The following is a 23,383-nucleotide window of genomic DNA, read 5'->3' on the forward strand; positions in this document are numbered from 1 at the left end:
CAATCATCAATGAGGCCTCCCTTCAGCTTCTCGTCTTCTCGTCACCAGGCTTCAGTTGGGCCAGCACGGGCCTGTCCTGGAACTGGACCAGTCTGCTCTCCAGCATTTCTGTATTACTTCAAAAGGATGATGTATGCAACTTGTTTTTAATATTGATATTTGCTTTATGCATCAGTAAAAAGAATCTAATTATTTATTGTTTTTCTTATTTAAAGGAACAATTTTTTGTATTGTTCACTAAAACGTGAATCTCTTTTGCGCTAAAGTATTTGGCAACAGCGCCATCTAGTGTCGGTACCGGTTCGTTCTGTTCTCGCAACCTTGTTCGTGAATGTAAATATTCAAACAAACCTCATGAAGCCCTTTAGCGTCATTTAAAAATATATTTTGTAACAAGTTAATAAAAATGCAAAATGTGACAAGACAATAGAACAAACAAAAACAGATTATACATTAACAATCTAGAAACAGTCATTCGACAAAGAGGAGTCACTGCTCCCATTCTGTTGAAAGAAAAATGTAATATCAGTCCATTGGTCAATTTATTTGCCCTTATAATCAAGCACAGGTCGAGTGATAATAAAACATAGACCCAATAGGAGCACTTCCACTGAGAAATATTAATATACATTTTTAACAGGAGTGAGAGTCATTTAATCTAAGTCTTCCTCCACTTCATCCTCATCCTGCACCTCAGGGTTGTGGTCAGTGTGATTGAACGTTAAGCCCATCTCTTTTTCCAGGGCCTTCAGGCTGACCGGGCTGACGTAGTACCGCACTTTCTGTGATGACACGTGTTTCTGCAGTTCCTCCAGCTTACGCGAGGCCTGTAGGAAAAGGGAGGTTAGACCGAGCCCGAGGTCACTATTTAGACATTGGGTTCACAAAGAAGTGGGATTTTAGCAAACAAACAAATGGAAGAAGAGTCACCATATTGAAATTGCCCTGCTGACAGTAGTGATCCACCAGAAAGCCAAATACATCTCCAATCCTGACAGCAGGGTCCAGGTTTGGTTCCTCCAGCAGGGCCTCACACAGCCTGACGGCCTCAGAAGAATCCTGAGCATACAAGCTGCAGGTAAAAGGACAAACCATTCAAATGCAACACTGACCCTCCTGTTTCATGCCATAACTGTCATTTATGATGAGAGCAAAACAGTTTTGTGTTCATACCCGCGCGCCTGGACAAACTTCTTGATGAGGTTGATCTTATGCTGCAGGTCAGCTAGTCTTGCTTCGTGTTTACCCGCTGAAGAGTCCTTTGATTTTAAGATGCATTTATGAGCCTCAGTCAAAGCGTGAAGTGCCTTCTCGTAGTTCTGGAAATCATCGATCTCCACCTAATAAAAAAAGGAAGGCAAGGGCAGTTGTATGTCAACTCCTCCCCCCCAAAACATCGAAAATAATCTACAAAACCTCATGCTAATTCTGCTCTGCCTGCCATGGTAACTTAAGCTAAAATCTGCAGCCTGAAATCTTTATGGAATACTAGAATATAAATACCTGAGCGCAAACTTCATAGAAGCCAGCAAGCAGCTCTGCCGCTCTGCCTTTGGTGTAAAAAGCAATGATGGTCTTTAAGATCTCGGGATTTTTCCTCCAGTCCAGAGACTGCAGGTAGTTGGCTGCCATGATGAAGAGCTCCCTCTGACGAGACACATTGGCAAAGAAGACTATTTTCTCTGTGTCTCCAGACTTGAGGAGTGCGCTCATTGCCTGTACAAAAGAAACAACACGCAACCATTTCAGCTTGTTTCAGACAAACCCTGGGTGACGTCAGACTGACGCGCGGGGGGAAATCCGACCCTCTGACATTTCGCGGTGCTACCTTCAGCTTGTTGCCGGCCTGTGTGTATTTCTTCGTTGCCAGGTGATAATTGCCCTGACGCATGCAGCACTCGGCTATGCGCTGCAGCAGCTCCTTTCGAGTCTCGTCCGGCAAATCTTTCGAGTCAGTTCCAGTTAGTTTCTCTGCCAGCTCCTCCGTGATGGTCAAGCTCTGAGAAACGCACAACTCCACGGCTTGATGGTACTGCGTTCGCCAAATGAAAAGGACACATAAGTAAGCACACGTGAACCTAGGTTTTTGTGTAACGAAGAGGACGTAGGACAAACAGGCACCTTTCTGGCCGCTACCAGTAAATCAACAGCCTTGTCATACTGGGAATGTGTGATGAAGAAGTCAGAGCAGCGAGCGAGGAGAGCTGGGTCCGAGTTTTCATCCAGATCCTCTGCGATCAGCTGAAGTGCTGAGAACTGTTGTGTAGAAAATGCCAACTCTAAAGCCTTGGAGACATAACCAGCCTACGGAAGAAAATAAGAAGAACGAAACACACTCTCAGAACACATTCATTAGAGGCATTCAATTTTGAGCACATGGGTAAACACTGCCCTCTTGTGGAATCGGTGTAAAAGTACAAAAGCACGTTCAATCACCTTGTGGTAGAGAGCAACAGCTCGGTCCATGTGGGTCCCTTTCTCCTCATAGTAACAGGCGGCCTCCATCATGTCCTCGGGGTTACTGAGCAGAGCCAGGTTCATCAGCTGGTCATCCAGACCATTCTCCTGCATACACACATCAAGATGTCAGGATATAAAAAGATTTCCTGTGTGATCCTGAATGATTCATTGGATTTTTTTCCTGGTCACCTTACAAAGCCGAATGGCATTGTTATAAGCCTGAGCTCGAGTGTAGAAGTGGACAGCCTGTTTGATGTCATCATGGCCCTCGTAGTACCTGGCCAGATGGTATGAAGCTGCCCTGTCCCCTGTGTCACTGGCTATTTCAGATGCCTTAATTCACAAAAGCGCATCAGCTTTACCGATATTAAACGCAGCATTTTGAATGAAATGATTATTCATGCAACACTGTATAGAATTGGGGTCCAAATGCGAATGCTGCTATCATTTCAGCATTATTTCCATCTAATGTCTCATGTGAAAGGAGCACCAAGCCGTAACACTCAGTCACCTTCTGGATGTCTTCCATGTAGCAGTAGACTCGAACCAGGGAGAAGTAATCCTCTGCAAGGTTGTAGAAGTGCAGCGCTGAATCCATGTCTGACTGGCTCTCAAGGTACTGGGCCCACCACTTGTAGATGTTCCTGGGAAGATGTAGAGAGGGATGTTTAAGCTTGAGTCTGTGAACATCGGGTGTACCCCCCCAGACAAATGATGTACTCTCAGAAGAGACACACTTGTCATTTTTCTCCTTCACATAGGCCTCTAGAGACGCCGTGTCATCTTGAAGCATTCTGGGCACTTCAACTCTGTGAGTCTCTGACTTCTCATAACTGAAAAAGAGGAGTGTTGACACCATCAAAACTTTTGCCCATTCATGACTGAGACGCGACATTTTACAAAGATATTAACATATCTTACAATGTGAGCGCACTGGTCTTGTCACCCATGGACTCCAGATATCTGGCATAACTGTAGTAGGTGGTGCGCAGATGAATCCGATCCAGGGTCTCTGCTGTTTCCAAAGCCTGCTGCCACTGTCCGGAGGCCTGGTAGAAACTGTTCAGCAGGTCGAAGCGTCGGCAGCTCTTGTACAACCTTTCTGCATCTTCCTATTATAGGACAGGAGGCATAAAGGGAAAGCAAATGCTTAAATGCTGTTATGTTGAGAGAGATTCAAAGGGAGTTTTATTTTCATTGCATCGCTTGTGCCTTTTTTTTTTCTTCATTTTTTAGAAATAGTAAAGGAAGAATGGATGGCCTCGGTATGTCGTATCATTGACTTTAAACCTGTGTTGTCAGAGGAATAATAGTCTCCAACTGCATTTATGAATTCCTTTAAATGTATCAAAAAGAAGATCAACCACTGCCTGATTGTGCATCTTACCAGCATGCCGAGCTGAATGGCCAGCATGGCTACTCGGGCCTCCGGCTCTGGATCAGCCTCCGCTTGCTTTAGAGCTCTTGCTGCCCTGGCATTTCCCATATTCCCAAGGCAAACACGTGCAACATCCAGCCGGTGAGTTTTCACACACATCCGTGCCATGTTTTCCCATACTGCCTTACTACAGAGAGGAGAGAACAGGAATGTCGCCCAGTGTTGGATGGTATTTATATATGTAGACACATCTGCATATTATTGTCAGTTTGGGTTTATTCTTTGCACATTTTACACTGAAGTATATCTGCAGTAAAACCTCAAAGCAGGAAGTAATATGCACAATTATTACTTTTCCTTCATATAAATCATCCCTTCTAACCTCTGTTTCTTCAGCCTCAATTCAAAATACCAAATTCCACAGCCATCTGGTCTCTATTTGTGCAGCCACCCCCTCCTCTTTGCTTTAGCTGATACAGATGTGGACCATTTATTAAAGTTAGGCAACAGGAAATACCCCAAATCTTTAGGGGCCCTGCTAAAAATGGGGTTAGGGAGGCCAAGTGGAAGAAAAAAACGTGAGGGTATCCAATATCTGCCTCAATATGGTCACAGAAAAACCAAGCCTAAAACTTAAATACTTTAAAATGCAGCAAAAAAAAAAATCAACAGCAGACATTTCTGCACACAGCGGCAACATCTAGACAGCCTAAAAAGGAAAGACAAGAGAAGGAAGAGGGCTACATTTGGCCCCTCTTCCCATCCTCTTTTCCTCTCAGGAAACACATCCTGTTGCTGGCTGAGTGCAGTGGCCCATGTGTTTGTTGCACACGAGAGAGACGACTTTAGCGAACGCCCCATGGGCTCCAGACAAAAGAGTACACAATTGTGACGTCTACAAGGGGGTCTGTAGGACGTTTTCTCACACAAACACCCTGGCGCTCGCGCACAGACACACACACACACGCATAATTAAAGTGAACAAGAGGGAGGGCTCTATCTGTTTATAGCTCAGCACCATTGAGATCGTGTCTCAAACTTTGAGCAACGACTCCCCGAAGTTTCAACTGTGACCTCAAGGATTTGGAAATAGTGAGAGAGGAAAAAATACCAGTTGAGCACTCGGGTACATTGGAATTGTAAAGTGGCTCAAGAGATAAGACAAAGGGAAGGAGAAAACTTGCATTTGCACGGAGAGAGCAGAAGGACGGCAATAAGTCACAACAGTGCAAAACGCAACACGCTGAAGCAGGAAAAAGAAGAAAAAATAAATAAGGAAAAAAAAATAAATCAAGAACCAAGAGTCAAGCTGCAACCAGTCAGAGGCAGTGGAATGGACCCCGGTCTCACTTGGATCAATCTGTGCATACCTGCGGTGCTGTCTGAGGAAGAGGGCTGAGGATCTTCTGCAATGACAACCAACTACTGAATGAGGATGAATGGAGATGTTCTTTAGTTAGGCCTAACGACAACATTCTTGTCCACTTCAGTGGTGGTGGGACAACGCTCGCTAACAGCTGGAGGAGGAGGAGAGAAGCCAAGGGGTCCAGAGCACCGCTGGTGCTCCTACCCCAGAGGACAGCGAAGGGAGCAGGCAGGACCCGCAGGTGGTGCGGAGCTTGGAGGAGGGTCTCGAGGGAGGAGGAGAGGTGGTGAGAGTTAGGCGTCGCATGGCTGTGAAGAGGCTAGTGGTTGCGGCAGTGGCAGTGGCCCTGCTGTCCCTAGTCCTGAACAATGTAGCAGCATTTACCCCCAGCTGGGTCCTGCAAGCCCTGGAGGATGGAAGAAAGCGAAGTGTGGGACTGTGGAAGACGTGCCCCACCGGTGGCGAGCGCGAGCGTGATGATCTGCAGCCTGGAAGAACAGGACAGGGGACTCCGAAGCACTGTGAAAGGCTGGGATGGGGCTCCGATGATGCAGGCTACCAAGAATCCCGCAGCACCGTTAAATGTAAGTGTCATGCAACACATGCACATTCGTTTGGCTTTTTTCTCCAAACAGTATCAGGCTTGCACGTGTCTATGTAACGTAATATTTGAGATGTTATAGCTCAGAATGACAACAACCACTGAGGCAGAGGCGTTTCTGCAGAGTCTCTGCAACAGATGATTAACAAACGTGCATCTGGGTTATATCACCGCGGTAGCCTCGGAATTATTTATTTCATTTAAATCCGTGGCATATGTACTTTTCCAGGGGGACAGCCGAGACTTGCTTACATGCATTGAGCTCAGCTCTTATCGCATTTCCTTGAAGTGGTGTTTTCCCATTGACTTGATTGAAAATGTTTCCTTCAAGATCGTGAATGGTGAAATTCTGATGTTCTTGTGTCTTTAATGAGCAAAATAACTACTGCTAGATATCAGACGTGGTTTCGTGACAGAACGATCCAAATCTTTGTCTTTAATCAAGATAACTTTCCAAGAATCTTCAATTTATGCATTTAGAGTGCAGAGAAATGACCTTTTTTTTATCTTCTGACCCCTCAAGTGCAGTTTGACATGATGCGGTCATGCAATCTGATGGCCACAGTAGCCCTGACTGCTGGCCAGCTGATCTTCCTCCTGGGTCTGATTGAACTGCCCTTCATCACACAGGAATCGCAGTGGTGGGAGGAGGCCATCGCTGCACTCTTCCAGCTTGCCAGTGAGTACAAACACTTCTATAACTGTATTCTTTTGCAATGACGGCCAGAGTAAATAAAAACAAAGCAAATTAACTGATGGTATTGAAAAACAAAAAGACCATTTCTTTATCTCATTAAATGCAATAGCAATACAAAAAAATATTCAAGCTAAGAGATTGATAGTGGAGATGCATAAACAAGAAAACGAGCGTCGGGCCCATAAACCACAGAGAGAGCTGGCTGGGATGTCCTGTCCCAATGCCCCTACTGAGGAAGTGCGTTGCCGGCAGTGGTTGCCGTACTCGGCCAGTTGGTATCATTGTGGCAGAGCAGCATGAAGGGTCTGCTCCGCATCTAAATTTAGCCCTAGTACAGAATCCATGGGCAAGAACTGCAGCGAGTGAGAGAGCGACTGTCGGGCGCCAGGATATCCCTGTTCAGGACGAGGAAACGTCTGTGACTACCTGTTATGCAAACCCGCGAGCTGGAGGAGGAAAAAGAGGGGAGGGGGCATGGACAGTAAAGACAGCTTGAGCAGCGACTGTGTGTTTGTGCGTGCACTGGCAGGAGGGATAATGTGCATGCAGGTTCGTGTGTGTGTGTGCGTTGCATGTTTTGATAAAGAAATGTCCCGTGGTAAATACAACAGCAGGGTGGGAATTGTCTTTGTATAGATAAGCCAGCCAGACTTTTATGTCTGTGTTTACAAAAAGACCAGCGGCTAATAAAGAATCCTGGCTTTATCGTTAGCGTCTCTGGCAACAGGAAGAAGGCATCATTGCAGGTCCTAAACCAATACAATTCTAGGACTAAGATCATTTCAAACAACAACTATATGAAATTTAATTATCCTCCTATCAATCAGCAGTAACTACTAAAAAAAGCAGACTGATTTCCTGACTTCTATAAATATTGAGTTATTTTTACCATATATAGTCACAGCACATGAGTAATGACATGGTGACACATATCTTGGTTATAGGATGTTCCCAACCAAAAACAGAATATCCTTCTAGATAACTCAACAAAGACAGAACTGATGTACGGGTTCCAAGTCAAATGGAAAACAAGGTCTCGATCCAACCTTTACAGTTTTAATGGAAGGGAGATTTCTAAAAGCAAAACAACAATTTCAGCTTTCACCAGGTCTTTAAACCACATCACGGTGAGGTGAGGTGCAGTTTGGTATATTAGTGGTCATTTAGGGGTGCTGGACGGAACCCGAAGAATCCAAAAAAGTCAGTAAGGGGATTCTCAATACCAAAAACAGACATTTTGAAGTCCTTGTGATAAATCTATGCAGGTATTTAATCATTTATCTTTCATCACTCCTGAATTCACCACAGAGCTGGTGAATGGGCTTCAGGTCTGGATGAATGAAGCTATTTTACAATCACACTCATGTTTTCATTTTGAAATGTGCCAAAATTGCTCAGTTATTATAACCAGACTGTGGAATAACAACATCCAGGTCCATTCAATGATATCGCAGCAGTGTTGGCAGAGACCAAGCTGACGGCACAATATTGGCCCTTTGACCCCTGGAGGCAAGAATGAAGTTTGTTTTATGAATGAACACATCTAAGGACAAAGGTCCTCAGCAACCTTTTTTTTAGTTCTCTTGACTCTGAGGAATTTTATCTTTGGGGCTTAAAGTTTCCTTCAGAAATCAGTGGGCTCAAGAGTCTAATAACTGGGATGTAATGAAGGTGACGCACCCATGCCGGATAGTCAGGCTGTTTACTCATGCAGCCTTTAAGAATAAATAGTTCCTATGAAATTCTTTACTGGAAGGACAATAAATAATGGAGAATGAATTTCCAAGACCCGACCTTCAGTGAAGGGTTGTTTAGATTGTCGCTATGACAAATGTCCAAGCAAATATATTAACCTCAAAGTTCAGGGTGTGGAGCTGTGGGAAGGAAGGATGGAAAGAGGAAGACGGGGAAGGAAGTTGGATTGATAAATCAGAGCCAAAAAGAGGTTCACACAGCCCACCCAAGCTGGAAGCTGGACAGAAGATTATTCATTTTCTTAGACATAGAGCCAGACAGGTGAAACTTGAAGAGCAACTCTCAAGCAGGATAGTAAGCATGCCATGATCACACACATCCTCGAATTAAGCAAAGATAGGGCTACTTCTGCAGAGGTACCGAGCCACATATAAATTCAACTGTTGACCACTGCAGGAAGTCAACTGTTTCAGATCTCACGGCAACGGCATCATGTTTCCAGTGATTATGTTGGTCTCTGTGCTTAGAAACAGAAGATAAAATAAATAAGACTGGTTAAGTCGGGGGTGACAACGTGCGCTTTTAAAACTTTAAACGCTATCACGCAGAGTTCATTGCGTGCATGCGAATACTGTGACTCAAAGAAGTCAGGATATGAAATCTCAAAGGCTTTACCGGCACATACTGGTGCGCTGGTATTTTCATGCTATTCACAGCTTTGATCTCAAAATCTCAGAAGTTCTTCCTAGGAGGAAACAGAATTCTGGATTCAAAGACCACACACAGAGCAGGTTCTGACAGGCCACAGAGGTGTCTCACTCCAAAACTTCAAATTGCCTTATATTTAACAATCCATTGCATTGTAAAAGAGCCAATTATCTGTGGTTTGCTCTTCTATTTTAATAACAATACTTCGAAAGTCCAAAAAAAATTAGGTAATAGAAGAAAACACTAAAACAATTTTCCCCCTCTTTTTTCCGTGTAGGTTTTGTGCTGGTGATCGGACTGGTGACCTTCTACAGAATTGGACCTTATACACAACTGTCATATTCCTGTTACCTGGACATAGCGGCTTGCCTACTGGCCACAATGGCTGCCGCCATGCTCATCTGGAACATTTTGCATCGCCGCGATGACTGCCTTGCACCTCCAGTGATCATCATCAGTCGTTCTTTGACGTCTCCCTTCCATCCTCGTCTAGACAACGACTACGTGGAGTCGCCGTGCTGAGGCCTCACAAAGAAGCAGCAGTTGACACTGACAGCACTGACAACAATGACAACAACAATCTGACAGCACTGACAACAACGACAACAACAATCTGACAGCACTGACAACAACCTGGTCAGCCAGGAACCACGTGGCTCTTGGGAGAGGAGGACATTGCTGGTGCTCTGTGCAGCCGAACTAACTTACTGCTTTATTTAAAAAGCTGAATGAAAGTGACAGATTTTATAAAAGACACAACTGGAAACTTACACATACTCAGGACTGTGTGATGTTTCATTTATTCCTGCTTAGGTGAGCTATGGGGAGCTAATAACTCACTGACACAGAGAGGCTGTCATGACACACCCTTCTTCTGAAAAGATCAAGCTGGAACTTGACCTGTTTTCTTATGTGCACTCATTAAATATCAACCTGCATCATTTTTTAAAAAAATGCAGATTTTGAAAGTAATGCTTTCAACAATTGCAAATTCAATACAATTATAATATATTTTAGTATCGGAATATGTGTGTTCCGAGCGAGGGACGACGTTAATGAGGTAAAGAGTCAAAGGTTTTGATTTGACCTGTAACATTTATGGTCACCCATATCAGAATATTGAATATTGTCACTCTGCCAGTAGGTTTTTGCCACACATCGTTTCCCACCTCGATGTACTGAAATAAATGGGTAAATGGCCTGCTGAGTGATGCATTTAGATTCGGATTGTTTTAACAGTGTTTGTTACATTACATTAACATTCTACTGTTAATTCTGCAATAAATTAACCAACTTATTAGTTAATTTTTTAAATGATGCTTTCCATTAGAAACTCTGCCTGCTTGTGGTACATACTGTATACTATTAAATTAATACAATACAGTTGTGTAAAGAATAGTGTATTAAGGGTAGTATTTTTGTGAACATATCATATGAAGAAAACAAAAAAACAACACCTCCAGGTATATCTGTTCAAGTTTGTCTTCTGCTATATTGTCAATCATAGAAACACATTAGAATAATAATATATATCGTATATGTTGAATAAATTTATTGGTGAATATTCAAACACTGTGGTTGTTTTGTTTTCGCTATTTTTGGTATAGAACGCCACACCTTTCAAAACTAAACCTGCCCGGTATTTTTTTCTGAATGCACAGACACACCCTCATCTACAGACTTTGTCTTCTACATCCTACGTTTGAAATACCCCCACTAGTATTTCACAGTTTTCTTCTGGAAATCTAATTGCACGCAATATAAAGAGATTGCAAACATTCGTTATTCATCAGTTCAGAACACAGGAAAAAAATGACGGTCAATTAGGATTAGAACATCCATCAACAGTTGTTCCTTCACCCTAAACATTTCCCTAGGTGCTTTTTTTCGTGAAGGAAAGGAGGAGTTTGGCATCCATATAAAGAGAAATGTGGCAGAGGGACCTAAATAGAACGTTTGAAAGGGAGGCTTGCATAAGTATGGTAGATAACCCTGCAGCATGTCACCAAAAGTCAAGGATAGCTTAAATGAAAGGAAGCAGAGCAGCCTGAACAGAATAGAATTCCAAGCTGTATCTGACAGAATCCTTTGGCAGACAGACGTACTTTCATCCTGAAAACATTGGCTTGAGAGAATTATAGACTGGATAGCATGACTTTTTCTACTGAACAAAGGAAAGGGTCAAGATGACTCAAATGCCAAAAATTCCATTATTAAGCTGCTAAGTGAATTTACTATTCAAAAATTGACAGTTGGATGTCAGCGTCCCGTCTCCTTAACAGCTTTGGCCCTTTTGGGGGTCCCGGGGAGGTTACTCAATGGGCGAATGCAGGGTCAATGGGTCGTCAGTACATCGCAGGGCCCTCTATGAGCATTTTTGGGTTTGGTACCTTGCTCAGTGGTACCTTGGCAGTGCTCTGAAGGTGTTCAGGCGCCTTCTCCTACTACCAGAACACCTTCCATGTTTTGTCTGCCCTAGGATCGAACCCAGAACCCTCCGCTTCTCAACCCAGTCCCAACAGACTGAGGCACCTCCGCCTGCTTCTTCTCTAGCTCTGTGCCTCATCACGTCCTGTCTCTGAGCCCATAGTTTGGTTTTTACTCTGAGATCATCAGCTGTAAAACCTTTATATAGACATCCGTTTTGTCTTCCCGAATCATGTCCAACCAACAGAATTTACCACAGGTTTACTCCAACAAAGGTGGAGAAACATGATCCAGGGGAATGGAATGCCCCTAAAGTTCAGCTTACACAGCATAGACAAAGTAAGAAAAGGAAAAAGGTCTAAAATAAAGTTCATACAGGACTGTAGGTATGAGAATCTTTGTTTCATTCATAGACTCGTATGGTAGAAACAATCCCAGCAGATACAGGTTACTGCAGCAGGAAACGCAACGCACACTGCTGTGAGCACAGATTTACGGGAATCAAAGACAATGCTAAAAAAACAAATGCCACAGTAAAAATAGACATCAGTGAGGAACTTAGTAAATCTGTCATCAAACCTATTAAATTCTTTGTAATATCCGGTAAGACGCACTATTTTTCCATTTAGGTAATGTTGTACGTGCAGGAGCAGCAGAATTCATGGGAGGCAGCAAAAATCCCATAAAGATCAGTGGCTATAATTAAAAAGGCACTTGTGCATGTATGAGTGTGTGTGTGTATGAGTGTGTGTGTGTGTGTGTGTGTGTGTGTGTGTGTGTGTGTGTGTGTGTGTGTGTGTGTGTGTGTCGCAGAGTGTTTAGAAAAGAACATCCCTCAATACACACCCACACATTAACAGAAACAGTCACATATACACAATGAAGAGTTCCTTCCCTCGGCACATTCACAAAAACTACTTAATCATGTCCTGTGTTTAAAATTCTATTTCATGTACCAACATAAACAAAAGTCATGGTGACAGAGGTTTGTTGAATCTGATCTAAATGTAGCAACAGTGGAGGATATACAAACGGCTAAGATTTGTTCTGTATTGGAAACAAAAATAATAATGGTTTAATTCTCCTATTGCCAGAATAAAAGGACAGATTTTACCTGTGATCACCTGAGAGACCTTAGGTGAGTTTATTACATATACACAGTATGTGATGAAAGATATAAGGTGAATGAGCAGTCTCATATCATCAGTGTACAGCTAAAAAAATGTTGATGGGCATCATGACAATCATCAGCATTGTAGCAATGATACTATCCCTGTGGACTGTAACCGGTCGTGGGTCTAGGGCACTTGGATGAGGCAACAACCAGAGCCATGCTCCTATGCAGGGTTCCACCTAGACGCTACACGTCATTATTAGTACGAACCTTGTGAAGTCTTACCTCTTGATGAGTTTAATGGACTTAAAAGCTTCATCCATATCTCCAATGGTGAGGTAGAAGCTGAAGTTGAGCATAGCGTCACGGGTGGCCTTCTCACAGTTCTCCATGCCCACAAAATCTCTTAGGGGTCGCCTAGACACCATGTGGGGGAACTGGGCAGAGGAGCCCTTCAGTACCTCTGGCTGAGGTGAAGCTGCTGATGCCGTTTTGTCAGGTAAACTCGCATCTCTTTCACCAGGCTGAGGATGGGAATATCAGTTAGGACAAGATCCTTCTGGTTTAGAGTGAGAAATGAAGGGATGAGATGCTGAGATGACAATAAAACAATACAAAAGGATAAATTATGGGGGAGAATAGGGGGGGATATATCAAAAGATCACGTAACCACAATGTGAACTGCGATGGGAGACGACAGAGATGTATTTCAGGGATGTCGCTACTGACACATTTTCTCAAGGCACAATTATAGCAAACATGGATCAAGAACACCAACGCTTGCTTTAAATACTGCAACAGACACTTACTTCTGGTTGAAAGAACCCCCCCCTCCAAAATAATAGCTGGCATACATACGTAAGACCAAACAGAGTTATGGATAAGAAGAGTGATATATTGAAGATAAACATCAAGATTAGGCTTCTGCAATCTGAAACAGCCCCCCCCCCAGCTACACCACAGTGTACAGTAGACACAGTGCACAACCAGGACAGTGTTCTCTCCTCACCTTGCAGCTGAAATAATAGTGGGGTACATCCACAGCGAGCAGTGCCTGCAGGCCTGGGGGCTTAGGCAAGCAGTCCTGTAGGAGAAGCCCGTGCTCTTGAGTACAGAAAAGCGTCACCACTGATACGTCTGTCTGAGGAGGAGAAACGTGACTGTCATTCTCACTGCGAGCGGCACAGGACCACGTTAACATTAAAGAGCAGTCTTTACCATTTCCAAGAGGCTATTTGATGAGGATTCAGAGCTGATTGGCACTGTTTCACAAACAAAAAGTCGAGGTTCGTTCTCATCCCAGAATTGTGACACTGGGCAGCGACTACTGTAATCTGTCTTGTCAAACTGCTGCCTGAAACAAACAGCAAAGTGCAACCTAAAAAAAGAGACATTCCTACACAGAACGGATATACAGCGATACTTACCGTTTGCTTTCTTCTGACTGCGAGATACCACTAGATGGTCTACCAGAGAAGAAGTCAAAGTGTGTCAAAGAGTCCATCTCAATGTCATAAAAGTAGACCTTTTGATCAGGCCGTCCATTAACCTGAGAGGAAGAGTTCACATACACAGCTGCCAACAGAGATACTCACACATAATACTTTAAATTACGGAAGATAAGAAACAGCAACAAGAATGAAAGACTGCTGTAGGCTGTTTATTCACCTGAGAGATTAAGATGCTGACTTGGTTGCCATTGGAATTACATTTGACTGAGCTCAACGCTCCCAAATTTGGAATTTGCTCAGCCATATTCTTTGCACTGCAGTGAGCTTTAGCATCTCTGTAGATACGACAGGAATTAAATTATGACACATTATACACTGACGAAAGAACAAGAAGTAGTTGCTGTAATATCAACAGACCTTCGGGAGAGGTCAAACACACAGATGTGTGCGGTGTCTGTACCTACCACAAGGTAGGACTGACACACATTGAGAAGTACAGGATTTCCTTCTGCCTTGGAGAAGGCCAGCAGCTGCTTGACAGTGCCCTGAGCAAAAGAGTTGACCCAAAGATATAGTCAGAAACATCAATGTGAGTATTCATGCTGAAAAATACAGGCTCTTCATAGAAAAACAGACCTGTGGTGTACGGATCTGGACCCTGTTTGGTTCCACGGTATAGATGTTCTCGCTATGCACAGCTACAGTTACGGAGTCACAAGGAAATGACCCTGTTGTACGACATGGGATGTTTACAAAGTTAAATGAAAGCAAAGCCTCAGGAAAGTTGTGTGGTCCATCAGACATCAGCATCAGGGTTTTACCTTTAATATTAAAAGTGCTTCCTGACAGCTCATATACAGTGACTTGCTTGCCACTCCAGACTGTCACCGAATCCTGTTAAATTTGATCAAACAGTGAGACAGTTGTCTTTTTTTTTTTTTTACAACTGGCATGTTCCAGCTCAATTAATTTACCTTGCTTGCACACACTCCCTTGATGTGTGTGTCCGACAGCAGGGGAAGGTGCGCTCCTGTGGAGAACTGAGTGACGCTGAGCTGCGTTGGAGTGAGCTGCACTGCTGCCATCTGCTGACTGTAGTGGGCTGACATGAGATGCTCACACAGGATGAGCACCGTGTTTGAATTATTGGCTGCCAGCAGATTCAGACTAGAGCCCCACTGAAACAGAACATGCAGATGAGTTCTTCCAGCACGTACTGTTTCTGATGCATTCGCCGTACATGCTCATATGCCAACATTCTTCATTCATGTAGTACCTGTAGCTGAACCACATTGCCGCCAATTTCAGTGGGTGTCTGTAGCTTCCACAAGGCTTTGGCATCATCTGCACTGCTGTTTGGCTGCACCCTCCTCCATACTGCTATACGCCCACAGCTGGTACCCCCGGCCAAAATTTCTATAGCAATATTATACACAGTGAGACTTTATTTGATTCTAAATTAACCTGTAGCACTATGATTTTTAAGGCAGTTAATTATTCACCTAGAAGTTAAAACACATTGACACTAAACTAAAAATGTTGCTACCTTTGGCTGCACAGTAAGTAACACAGTAGATCATCTCTCCTGTTTCAAATCCCAGAGACTCATCAAGAGACAAAACATAGTTGTCTTCCCGCTCCAGGTCCCATAGTCTAAAGCAATTCAAAAGACACTTCTAAATTTAGAACAGGAAAATCAGATCCATTTACAAATAGTCAGTATTTGTGCACACTCACCTGATCGAGTGTTCCCCAGTCGCTGTGATGAGAAGGCCATTCTCGGCCCAGACAATATCGACATTCTGCCCGGATTTGCTGCTCAATTTTACCTGTCATAAAATAACAAAAAAAGCAGAACCATATAATATTTTTCCAATAACTGTATTTAAAATCAACAATGGTACTGGAATATACTTTTACATATAAAACAATTATATTACCGACAATAATCACAGGTATCATCTACAAATTATTATTATAACCCTGGAGCTTGGGAGATATTTTGGTTAACAGTCTTATAATTATTACTTAATATTATTGCTGAAAAATTCGCTCTACTGGCAGTGTGAGATTGTAGAAATTAAACAGTAGCCATCTGAATAAAACTGGATTTACTACCTTCATGTACTCCTGAGCTCCACCTTCAGAACCAAGAGTGTATTGTGACAACGTCATAGTCTCAGTGATCACAGCAAGCACCTCTCTCTTCTCAAAGAAAAATAGCTTCTTTATTGCCCCATCCACACTTACAAGCACACTGGTTTTACACTGCTCATCGATACAGTGGACTGCACCTATGCATAACATTCAGGATAACAATTAGATGTACATTTAATTGTCACACAATATCATCATAAATGATGTGATCCACGTTATGAAACAACTATCTCTTACCATCTGCAGTGCTGACATAAAATGCAAGTCCCTCTTGTGGGCCCATCTTAAGAGGTGCCCCTTTCCAGCTGAACATATCAAGAGCACTATCATCGCCACTTATGGATGCCCGGGCTAACCTTGCCACATCACTAAAACATTTCATACCCAATATTAGACACAATATTCAACAACAACAGTTAAATATCATCTTCTTACTGATGAGATTAGGCAATATTCGAACAACGAACTGCATTCCAAATACATACTCTCCTGGTGAGGATGGCCTGAAGACGCAGCAAGTAAGAGGGTTGCTGTATTCATGCTTCACAAGGTAATTTCCTTGAAGTTTCCCTCTAGCATCCACCTTCCATACTGCTAGTGTGCCGTTCTGTCATTGACAATAACCTTTTAGTTTTTCTATTAAAAAGTGGAACACATTCATTTCCACTGATCACATGTACATCAATCAATCAATCAATAATACAGCGTGTGTTTGTGAAATCCCCACTGCAACCCACCTGATCGCCAGTTACCAAACGGCTGCCAGAACTACTCCAGTCCAGCAGTAGCATGCAGGCTGTGTGTGTACTGGGAATGACTGTCTGCTCTCCAGAAGGGTGAATCAGGAGCACCACGTCTCCATTTTCCCAGCCTATTGCCAACAGTGCCTTTGTAGGATGCCAACGCAGTGCTGTGGGTTGGTGAGGACGCTCTACATGGCAACTCTCAACATACTCTCCCTGCATATAAACAAGGACAAACATGTTTACTTTTGAATTTTGCACATTTTGTATTAAATACTTATGATAATGTCGGTGTTGAATGAATACTGGTGGATTTAAACTAATGGCATTTCACCCAGTGTCAGTGGCTGCTGAGCTTGGTGTTTACCTGCTGCAGGTATAGGTCCACGTTGCCTCCACTGGTGGTGCTGGTGGAGGCTACAGCTAATAAAGGAAGAGCTGAGTGCCAGCTCAAATGAGTTGGCACGTCACTACTGTCAGGGGCTTCGATACGGTGGTCGAAATACACCGCCATGTCGACGGCTCTCCTCTCTTCACAAGAAAAAAGTCACACCATTAATATCGTGCCAAACACGCTGGATTATTTTTCGGTTTTCGGTTTTGACCTAAATGGCGAGTTAACTCGAAAACGTCCATTAATCTGAACAGCAATGCAAAGCATCAGCATTATTTTCCAGTATTTTCCACTTAAGAATATGTGTAACGCCACTATACCTCAAACACTTTACTAACACTTAGGAATTAGTTGTCAGTCTCTATTATTAGGCACCATTAATTTGAGTGAATGTAATTTTCTACGACTAAACTGTCTTTAAATGCTATCAGGTGCTAAGCTATAAGGGCTAGCCCAAGTTAGCTTTTCATTGACTACCGATTCCGATCGTTCATAACATCATTCCGAGACAAACCTCACTCACCGTTTTATTTGAGTTAAGATCGGCAACGCTGTTTAACCTCGGAATAACAGAGATACAGTCACAATACTGACTGGAGTGTGCGAGCAATAAGAAGACCGCTAGAACTTATGTCCGCCATGTTTGTTTAAACATCCAGAGCGTCTCGTTCCAGTTGCCCCTGGCAACCTCGGAGAACAGGCGACAGGATTTACGGAAACCAACGAGTGGGTTCGATGTGTGACGGCCCGCCCATGTGTTTTGAGACTGGTTTCACCTGCGAGCTGGGAGGAGCCAGAGGACATAAAAGGGGCGGTTCTCCTTTGTCTCGCTCTCTGGCTGGGCTGCTGCCACCATACCTCATGGCCGTCTCATCATTTTGGTTTGGGTTTCTCAATAAAATATTTAGATGATTTGATCTTTCTGTGTGCTGATTCCCTCTATTTGTTACAACTTTCAGCCAAGTCGTAACAAATGGGGGCTCGTCCGGGATTTTGAAAATCCCTGAAGAAATGGTTGTTTTCTTGGCAGTTGATGTTTGCCAGGTTAAATGTAAATGTTGGAGGGAGTTTAGCATACAGTTGTGTTAAAGTTAGAGAGAGCGTTAGTGCTTTGTCCACTTATGGTTTTAGAAGTTTTTGGCCTGGTGTGCTTCAGGGCAGGCACTAGGTGTTGGAGATACCTTTCCCGGTAGGTCTAAGGTGGTCTGGGTGACTAGACCTGTTTGTTGTTTTAGTTTGTTATTTTGGTGCACTAGTGTGGTTAGAGCATTTGTCTCGGGGACACTTCCAGGACTGTCAAGGTGGGCTGCCAGCGTGCTGGTCGTTTAACCGAGTCACTGGGCTTTGTGTTTAATCTTCCCACCACAACTTTTGCATGAAGTCTAGGGGTTGAGTTAGCTAGTTAGCTCCCTGGTTAGGTAGGTAGCTAGGGGAAAGTTGCTCCACATGTGACTGCTGTGTGCACACCAGGTTGACTAGCTTGTTGTGTTGGTGGTGAAGGTGCTTAATTGCCTTTACGCCGGGCACAACTGTTGTTGGTTAGCGTGCTAGACTGGGGTTTGGTAAGTTTATACGGTTTGAGTAATTCAGGGTACTAGCATTAGTGTTGTGGACATGGCTTCAGTAGATGAGTTCTTGCGGAATCCAAATTGGGAGTTATTAAAGACTCTCAAGAAAGAACAACTGTTAAAAGTTGCAGAGCATTTTGATGTGGAGTGCCCTAGGCCATCACGTAAAGACACGATATTGTCTACTTTAAAGGCAAACCTGGTGCAGCAGAAGGTTTTGCCTCCAGTAGTGGGTAGTTCTCTGGAACCTCATAAACAGGTTTCTCAGGTTGAGGTGTTTGGAGCTTTAACGTTTGAGCAGCAGAAGGAACTGCTAGTATTACAGCATCAGCAGGCAGTGGAGAAGGAGGCACAGGCTAAGGAGTACGCTTTTGAACTTGAGAAGGTAAAGCTGAAAGTTCAATTACGTGAGGCTGAATTGAAGCAGGAGCAACAGAGTTTAGAGCGTTACCGTCTTGACCTGATCAAAGATGGTAAACTTTCTGGTCCCTCTGAAGGTAGCTTGTCGGCACAGAGTACTTATTTTGATGTCGCAAGTAACGAGACTGGTTCCAAATTTTTCTGAGGAAGATCTTGATACTTTTTTTTTGTTGTTTGAAAGGCTGGCCAAGGCAAGGAAGTGGTCTGACTGAACAGACATTGCTGCTGCAATGTGTTCTAACTGGTAAAGCTCAAGAAGCCTTTTCTGCGTTAAGTATGGCTGACAGTGAAAACTATAACACTGAAGATTGCAGTTTTAAAGGCGTACGAGTTGGTGCCAGAAGCATATCGACAGAAACTTAGAACTTCCAGAAAACAAGATGATAAAACATATGTGGAGTTTGTTAGGGAGTTAACTACTCTCTTTAATCGTTGGCGAATGGCATCTGGAGTAGAGACCTTTCCACAATTGTGTGAGCTTCTTTTGTTGGAACAGTTCAGATTTACTCTTCCAGAGCATATAGCTACATTTCTGGCGGAGCACAAAGTAAAGAGCATTGGTTTTTCCAATTTAACATGGATAGCTTCCTTGACCCCTCCCCCCCCCCCTTTCAAACCAGCGGTCTTCTCTGGCCAGTATCCTTACTTGGCTGTCCTCGAAGGAGTGCCCACTCTCCTTTAAGTGTAAGTGGACTGCTGAATCCTGACCCGAAGAGGTGGCACGTCTGTGTTGTGCCATTCTTCTGTGGAGAGGTTGTTTGGTTTCCCCAATGTACAGTTCCTTGCATTTCTCCTGGCACTGTACAGCATAAACAACATTACTTTGTTTGGGTCTTGGTGTCTTGTCCTTTGGGTGTACTAACCTCTGTCTGAGAGTGTTGCTGGGTTTGAAATGAACCGGTATATTGTGTTTCTGGAGGATCCTCCTAAACTTCTCCGAGACTCCAGACAGGTAGGGGATGGAAACGCTGCGACGTTTGTTTCTCTCCTCCTCTCCTTTGCTGAGGTCTTGCTTTCTTGAGGTCCTGGTGAAGGCCCGGTCTGGGTAGCCACATGTTTTGAGAGCTGTCTTAATGTGGTCCTGTTCCTTCTTTCTGCCTTGGGATGTGGTGGGTATTTCTCTGGCCTGGTGTTGGAGAGTTCTGATCACTCCCAACTTGTGTTCCAGTGGGTGGTGAGTCAAACTGGAGGTACTGGTCGGTATGTGTAGGTTTTCTGTAGACTTCGATGGTGAGACTTCTGTCCTCAGTGATCTTGACTGCGCAGTCCAGAAAGGCCAGACTGTTTCCTTTTACATCTTCCTGGGTGAATTTTACATGCTCGTCTGTTTTGTTGAGGTGATCAGAGAACGCTTCCAATTCTTGTGTTTGAATTTTGACCCAGGTGTCATCCACATACCTGAACCAGTGGCTTGGCGCAGTTCCTGTGAAGGATGTCAGGGCCTGGGATTCCACCTTCTCCATGTATAGATTGGCAACTATGGGGGATACTGGTGAGCCCATGGCACAGCCATGTTTCTGCCTGTAGAAGCCTTCTCTGTACTGGAAATAGGTGGTGTTCAAACACAGGTCCAGCATGGTGCAGATTTGGGCCGGTGTTAAGGTTGTTCTTTCTGTAAGATTCTTGTCCAACAGAAGGTGCTTGTGGATGGTGTCTATGGCGCTGGCGGTGGGGATGCACGTGAAGAGTGACGTGACATCATAAGATACCATAGTCTCTTCTGGAAGTAGTGTGAGTCCACTGACTTTTTGAGCAAGGTCTTGGGAGTTTTTGATGTGGTGTGGGGTGTTGCCAACCATGGGCGACAAGATGGAGGCCAAGTATTTGGAAATGTTGTAGGTTACAGAATTGATGCTGCTTACTATGGGTCTGAGAGGGGTCCCTGGTTTGTGGATCTTGGGCAATCCATAAATGCAAGGGATGGTTTCTCCTGGATATAGACGGTAGTATTGTGGCCTGTCAATGGCTTTATCCTTTTCCAGTTTCTGTAGTAAGTCTACCACCTTCTTGTATGAGCTGGTGGGGTCTCGCTTGAGGTAGAAGTTGATTTGCCCAAGTGGTGGTAGTCATGAGAAGCAGTACCAGGGTAAAACTTGTAATTACTGTTTGGGACAAGGTCATTGGAAGAGGGAATGTCCAGTGTTGAAGTCTAACAGCAGGTTCTACCAGGGAATCCGTCCTGCAAAACCTGTGGCTTTAGCTGTGTCAGTTCGTGCTGCTGAAAAGGCTGGGGCAATAGCTGCTGTGCAACAGCATACTAACTCCATGGTGGTGGTTACCCCTGACCTACCTGTGGTTTCAGGGTTAGACGAGTCTGACTTTAGGTCAGTTGACCCAGGGTATCGTCCCTATGTCTCCCAAGGTTTTGTGTCCTTAGTGGGAAGTGGGAAACGGGTACCTGTTAACATTCTAAGGGATTCGGGTGCTTTGGACTCGTTTATTCTGGAGTCAGTGCTGCCATTTTCCTCGGACAGTGACACTGGCAGTTGTGTTAAGGTTAGGGGGATGGGTCTAAATGTTTTGACTGTTCCTTTACATAACTTATCTCTGTCTTCAAATCTAGTGCAGGGTGAGGTTTCACTTGGGGTGTGTCCAGAGCTGCCTGTAGCAGGAATACAGGTGATCTTAGGAAATGACTTAGCCAGGACTCATGTGCGGAGTGGTTCACTTCCTACCCCTGAAGTGGCTACTAGGTCTGATACTGTGGAGGCCGGTAGTGGGAAGCATACAGACGCAGCAGTTTATCCAGTGGGGGTAGTCACTCGAGCTCAGAGTCGTTCTAGTTCTGGTTCTGAAACGGTGGGAAAATTAGAAAAAGCAAACTTGGAAAAGTCCCAGAGGACAATGAAAGGGTTATTTGACCGTAGAGTAGAAAAGCGGGTCTTTAGCCCCGGTGACCAGGTGTTGGCACTTCTTCCTTTGGTGGGTTCTCCCTTTCAGGCGAAATTTGCAGGCCCTTATGCTGTTGTAAGGCAGATCTCGGATCAGAATTACATCATTGCAACGCCTGATCGTAGGAAGAAGTCACAGCTTTGCCATGTAAACCTGTTGCAACCTTATTACGCCCTTCCGTCTTTGTCTAATGGTACACTGGGGGAAAGAGCAGTGGCAGCCTCAGTGGGAAATCCTGACCCTATGTCTGTATTGGTAGGGGGTGAAAAGGAGGATGTGAATGTTCCTGATGATAGCATCATGCAGGGCCGTCTTAGGAACTCTGAGTCTCTTAGTAAGTTAGACAGGTTGTTGGATCATTTGTCTGATCAGCTAATTGAACTGATACGTTCTTTCCCTTCCTTGTTCTCGGACACTCCCTCTCGTACTCACTTAATTAAGCATGACATAGATGTAGGAGATGCTCAACCTATTCGGCAACGTTTTTATTGCGTTTCACCGAAGAAACGTGAATAGCTTGAGTCAGAGGTAAAGTACATGTTAGAGCATGACATTGCAGTGCCCTCTAGTTCAAGTTGGACTTCACCATGTTTGCTGGTGGTTAAACCAGATCATACTTTTAGGCCATGTACTGATTTTCGCAAAGTGAACAAGATCACTAAACCTGACTCTTTTCCATTCTTTGCAGAATCCAAAATCAGCGACTCATGAGATGGTGTCTTTTCCTGCAGCCGTACAACTTAGACATCCGCCATATAAAGGGGGCAGAGAATGTCCTGGCAGATGCATTGTCTAGGGCACTGCCTAGTTAAAATTTTGTGTTCTGTTTGCCTTAATCCCTTGGTTTTTCCCCTGTCACTCTTGCTCTGTTTCTTTAAGGGGTCAAAGTTGCTCAGTCAGGAGGAGCGGAAATGGGTTAAGCCGAGCACAGGAGTGGTGCCATTCTGGACCTTTTCCTTATGGGGGGGGTGTGACGGCCCTCCCATGTGTTTTGTTTTGTTTACCCAGAGAGTGGGTGGGTCGTCAGTGAGACTGGTTTCACCTGCGAGCTGGGAGGAGCCAGAGGACATAAAAGGGGCGGTTCTCCTTTGTCTCTCTCCGGCAGGGCTGCTGCCACCATACCACATGGCCGTCTCATCATTTTGGTTTGGGTTTCTCAATAAAATATTTAGATGATTTGATCTTTCTGTGTGCTGATTCCCTCTATCTGTTACAACTTTGAGCCAAGTCGTAACAGATGCTTGTCCAGTTTGTGATAAAGTGTCACTGTAAAGAACGATTATCATTTCAAAAATCACTCGATTACTTCATT

General features: G+C 44.0%; 2 protein-coding genes across 2 annotated transcripts; one reads left to right on the top strand and one right to left on the bottom strand.

Moving 5' to 3' along the window:
• Positions 1-363: 363 nt before the first annotated feature.
• ift140 (intraflagellar transport 140 homolog (Chlamydomonas)) lies at positions 364-17,869 on the bottom strand. Its single transcript, XM_057047829.1, has 30 exons — positions 17,715-17,869; positions 17,165-17,328; positions 16,792-17,013; positions 16,540-16,661; positions 16,292-16,422; positions 16,016-16,191; positions 15,635-15,726; positions 15,444-15,550; positions 15,174-15,313; positions 14,872-15,075; positions 14,719-14,791; positions 14,534-14,625; positions 14,315-14,442; positions 14,115-14,232; positions 13,874-13,995; positions 13,665-13,800; positions 13,456-13,587; positions 12,732-12,970; positions 3,848-4,025; positions 3,382-3,572; positions 3,198-3,293; positions 2,972-3,104; positions 2,650-2,793; positions 2,437-2,565; positions 2,122-2,304; positions 1,829-2,032; positions 1,504-1,716; positions 1,174-1,340; positions 931-1,072; positions 364-827 (listed from the first exon to the last, which is right to left on the bottom strand). Exons 2-30 carry the CDS (start codon positions 17,309-17,311, stop codon positions 654-656), a joined length of 4,335 nt encoding a protein of 1,444 aa, XP_056903809.1. The 5' UTR covers positions 17,312-17,328; positions 17,715-17,869; the 3' UTR covers positions 364-653.
• Positions 4,787-10,475, top strand: tmem204 (transmembrane protein 204). The gene is made up of 3 exons (XM_057047882.1): positions 4,787-5,788; positions 6,329-6,484; positions 9,183-10,475. Exons 1-3 carry the CDS (start codon positions 5,509-5,511, stop codon positions 9,425-9,427), a joined length of 681 nt encoding a protein of 226 aa, XP_056903862.1. The 5' UTR covers positions 4,787-5,508; the 3' UTR covers positions 9,428-10,475.
• Positions 17,870-23,383: the final 5,514 nt, after the last annotated feature.

This window comes from Takifugu flavidus, chromosome 1, assembly GCF_003711565.1.
Source record: "Takifugu flavidus isolate HTHZ2018 chromosome 1, ASM371156v2, whole genome shotgun sequence".
NCBI classification, from domain to species: Eukaryota; Metazoa; Chordata; class Actinopteri; order Tetraodontiformes; family Tetraodontidae; genus Takifugu; species Takifugu flavidus.

What these genes read in the sequence shown, in the direction of transcription:
- tmem204 (XM_057047882.1), top strand. Translation starts at nt 5,509, where the DNA reads ATGGCTGTGAAGAGGCTAGTGGTTGCGGCAGTGGCAGTGGCCCTGCTG. An exon ending in ATCCCGCAGCACCGTTAAAT is followed by an intron (nt 5,789 to 6,328) that starts GTAAGTGTCATG and finishes TGACCCCTCAAG; the next exon opens with TGCAGTTTGACATGATGCGG. An exon ending in TGCACTCTTCCAGCTTGCCA is followed by an intron (nt 6,485 to 9,182) that starts GTGAGTACAAAC and finishes TTTTCCGTGTAG; the next exon opens with GTTTTGTGCTGGTGATCGGA.
- ift140 (XM_057047829.1), bottom strand. Translation starts at nt 17,311, where the DNA reads ATGGCGGTGTATTTCGACCACCGTATCGAAGCCCCTGACAGTAGTGAC. An exon ending in TCCATTAAACTCATCAAGAG is followed by an intron (nt 4,026 to 12,731) that starts GTAAGACTTCAC and finishes TCCTCTCTGTAG; the next exon opens with TAAGGCAGTATGGGAAAACA. An exon ending in CTGTTGCTCTCTACCACAAG is followed by an intron (nt 2,305 to 2,436) that starts GTGATTGAACGT and finishes TTTCTTCCGTAG; the next exon opens with GCTGGTTATGTCTCCAAGGC.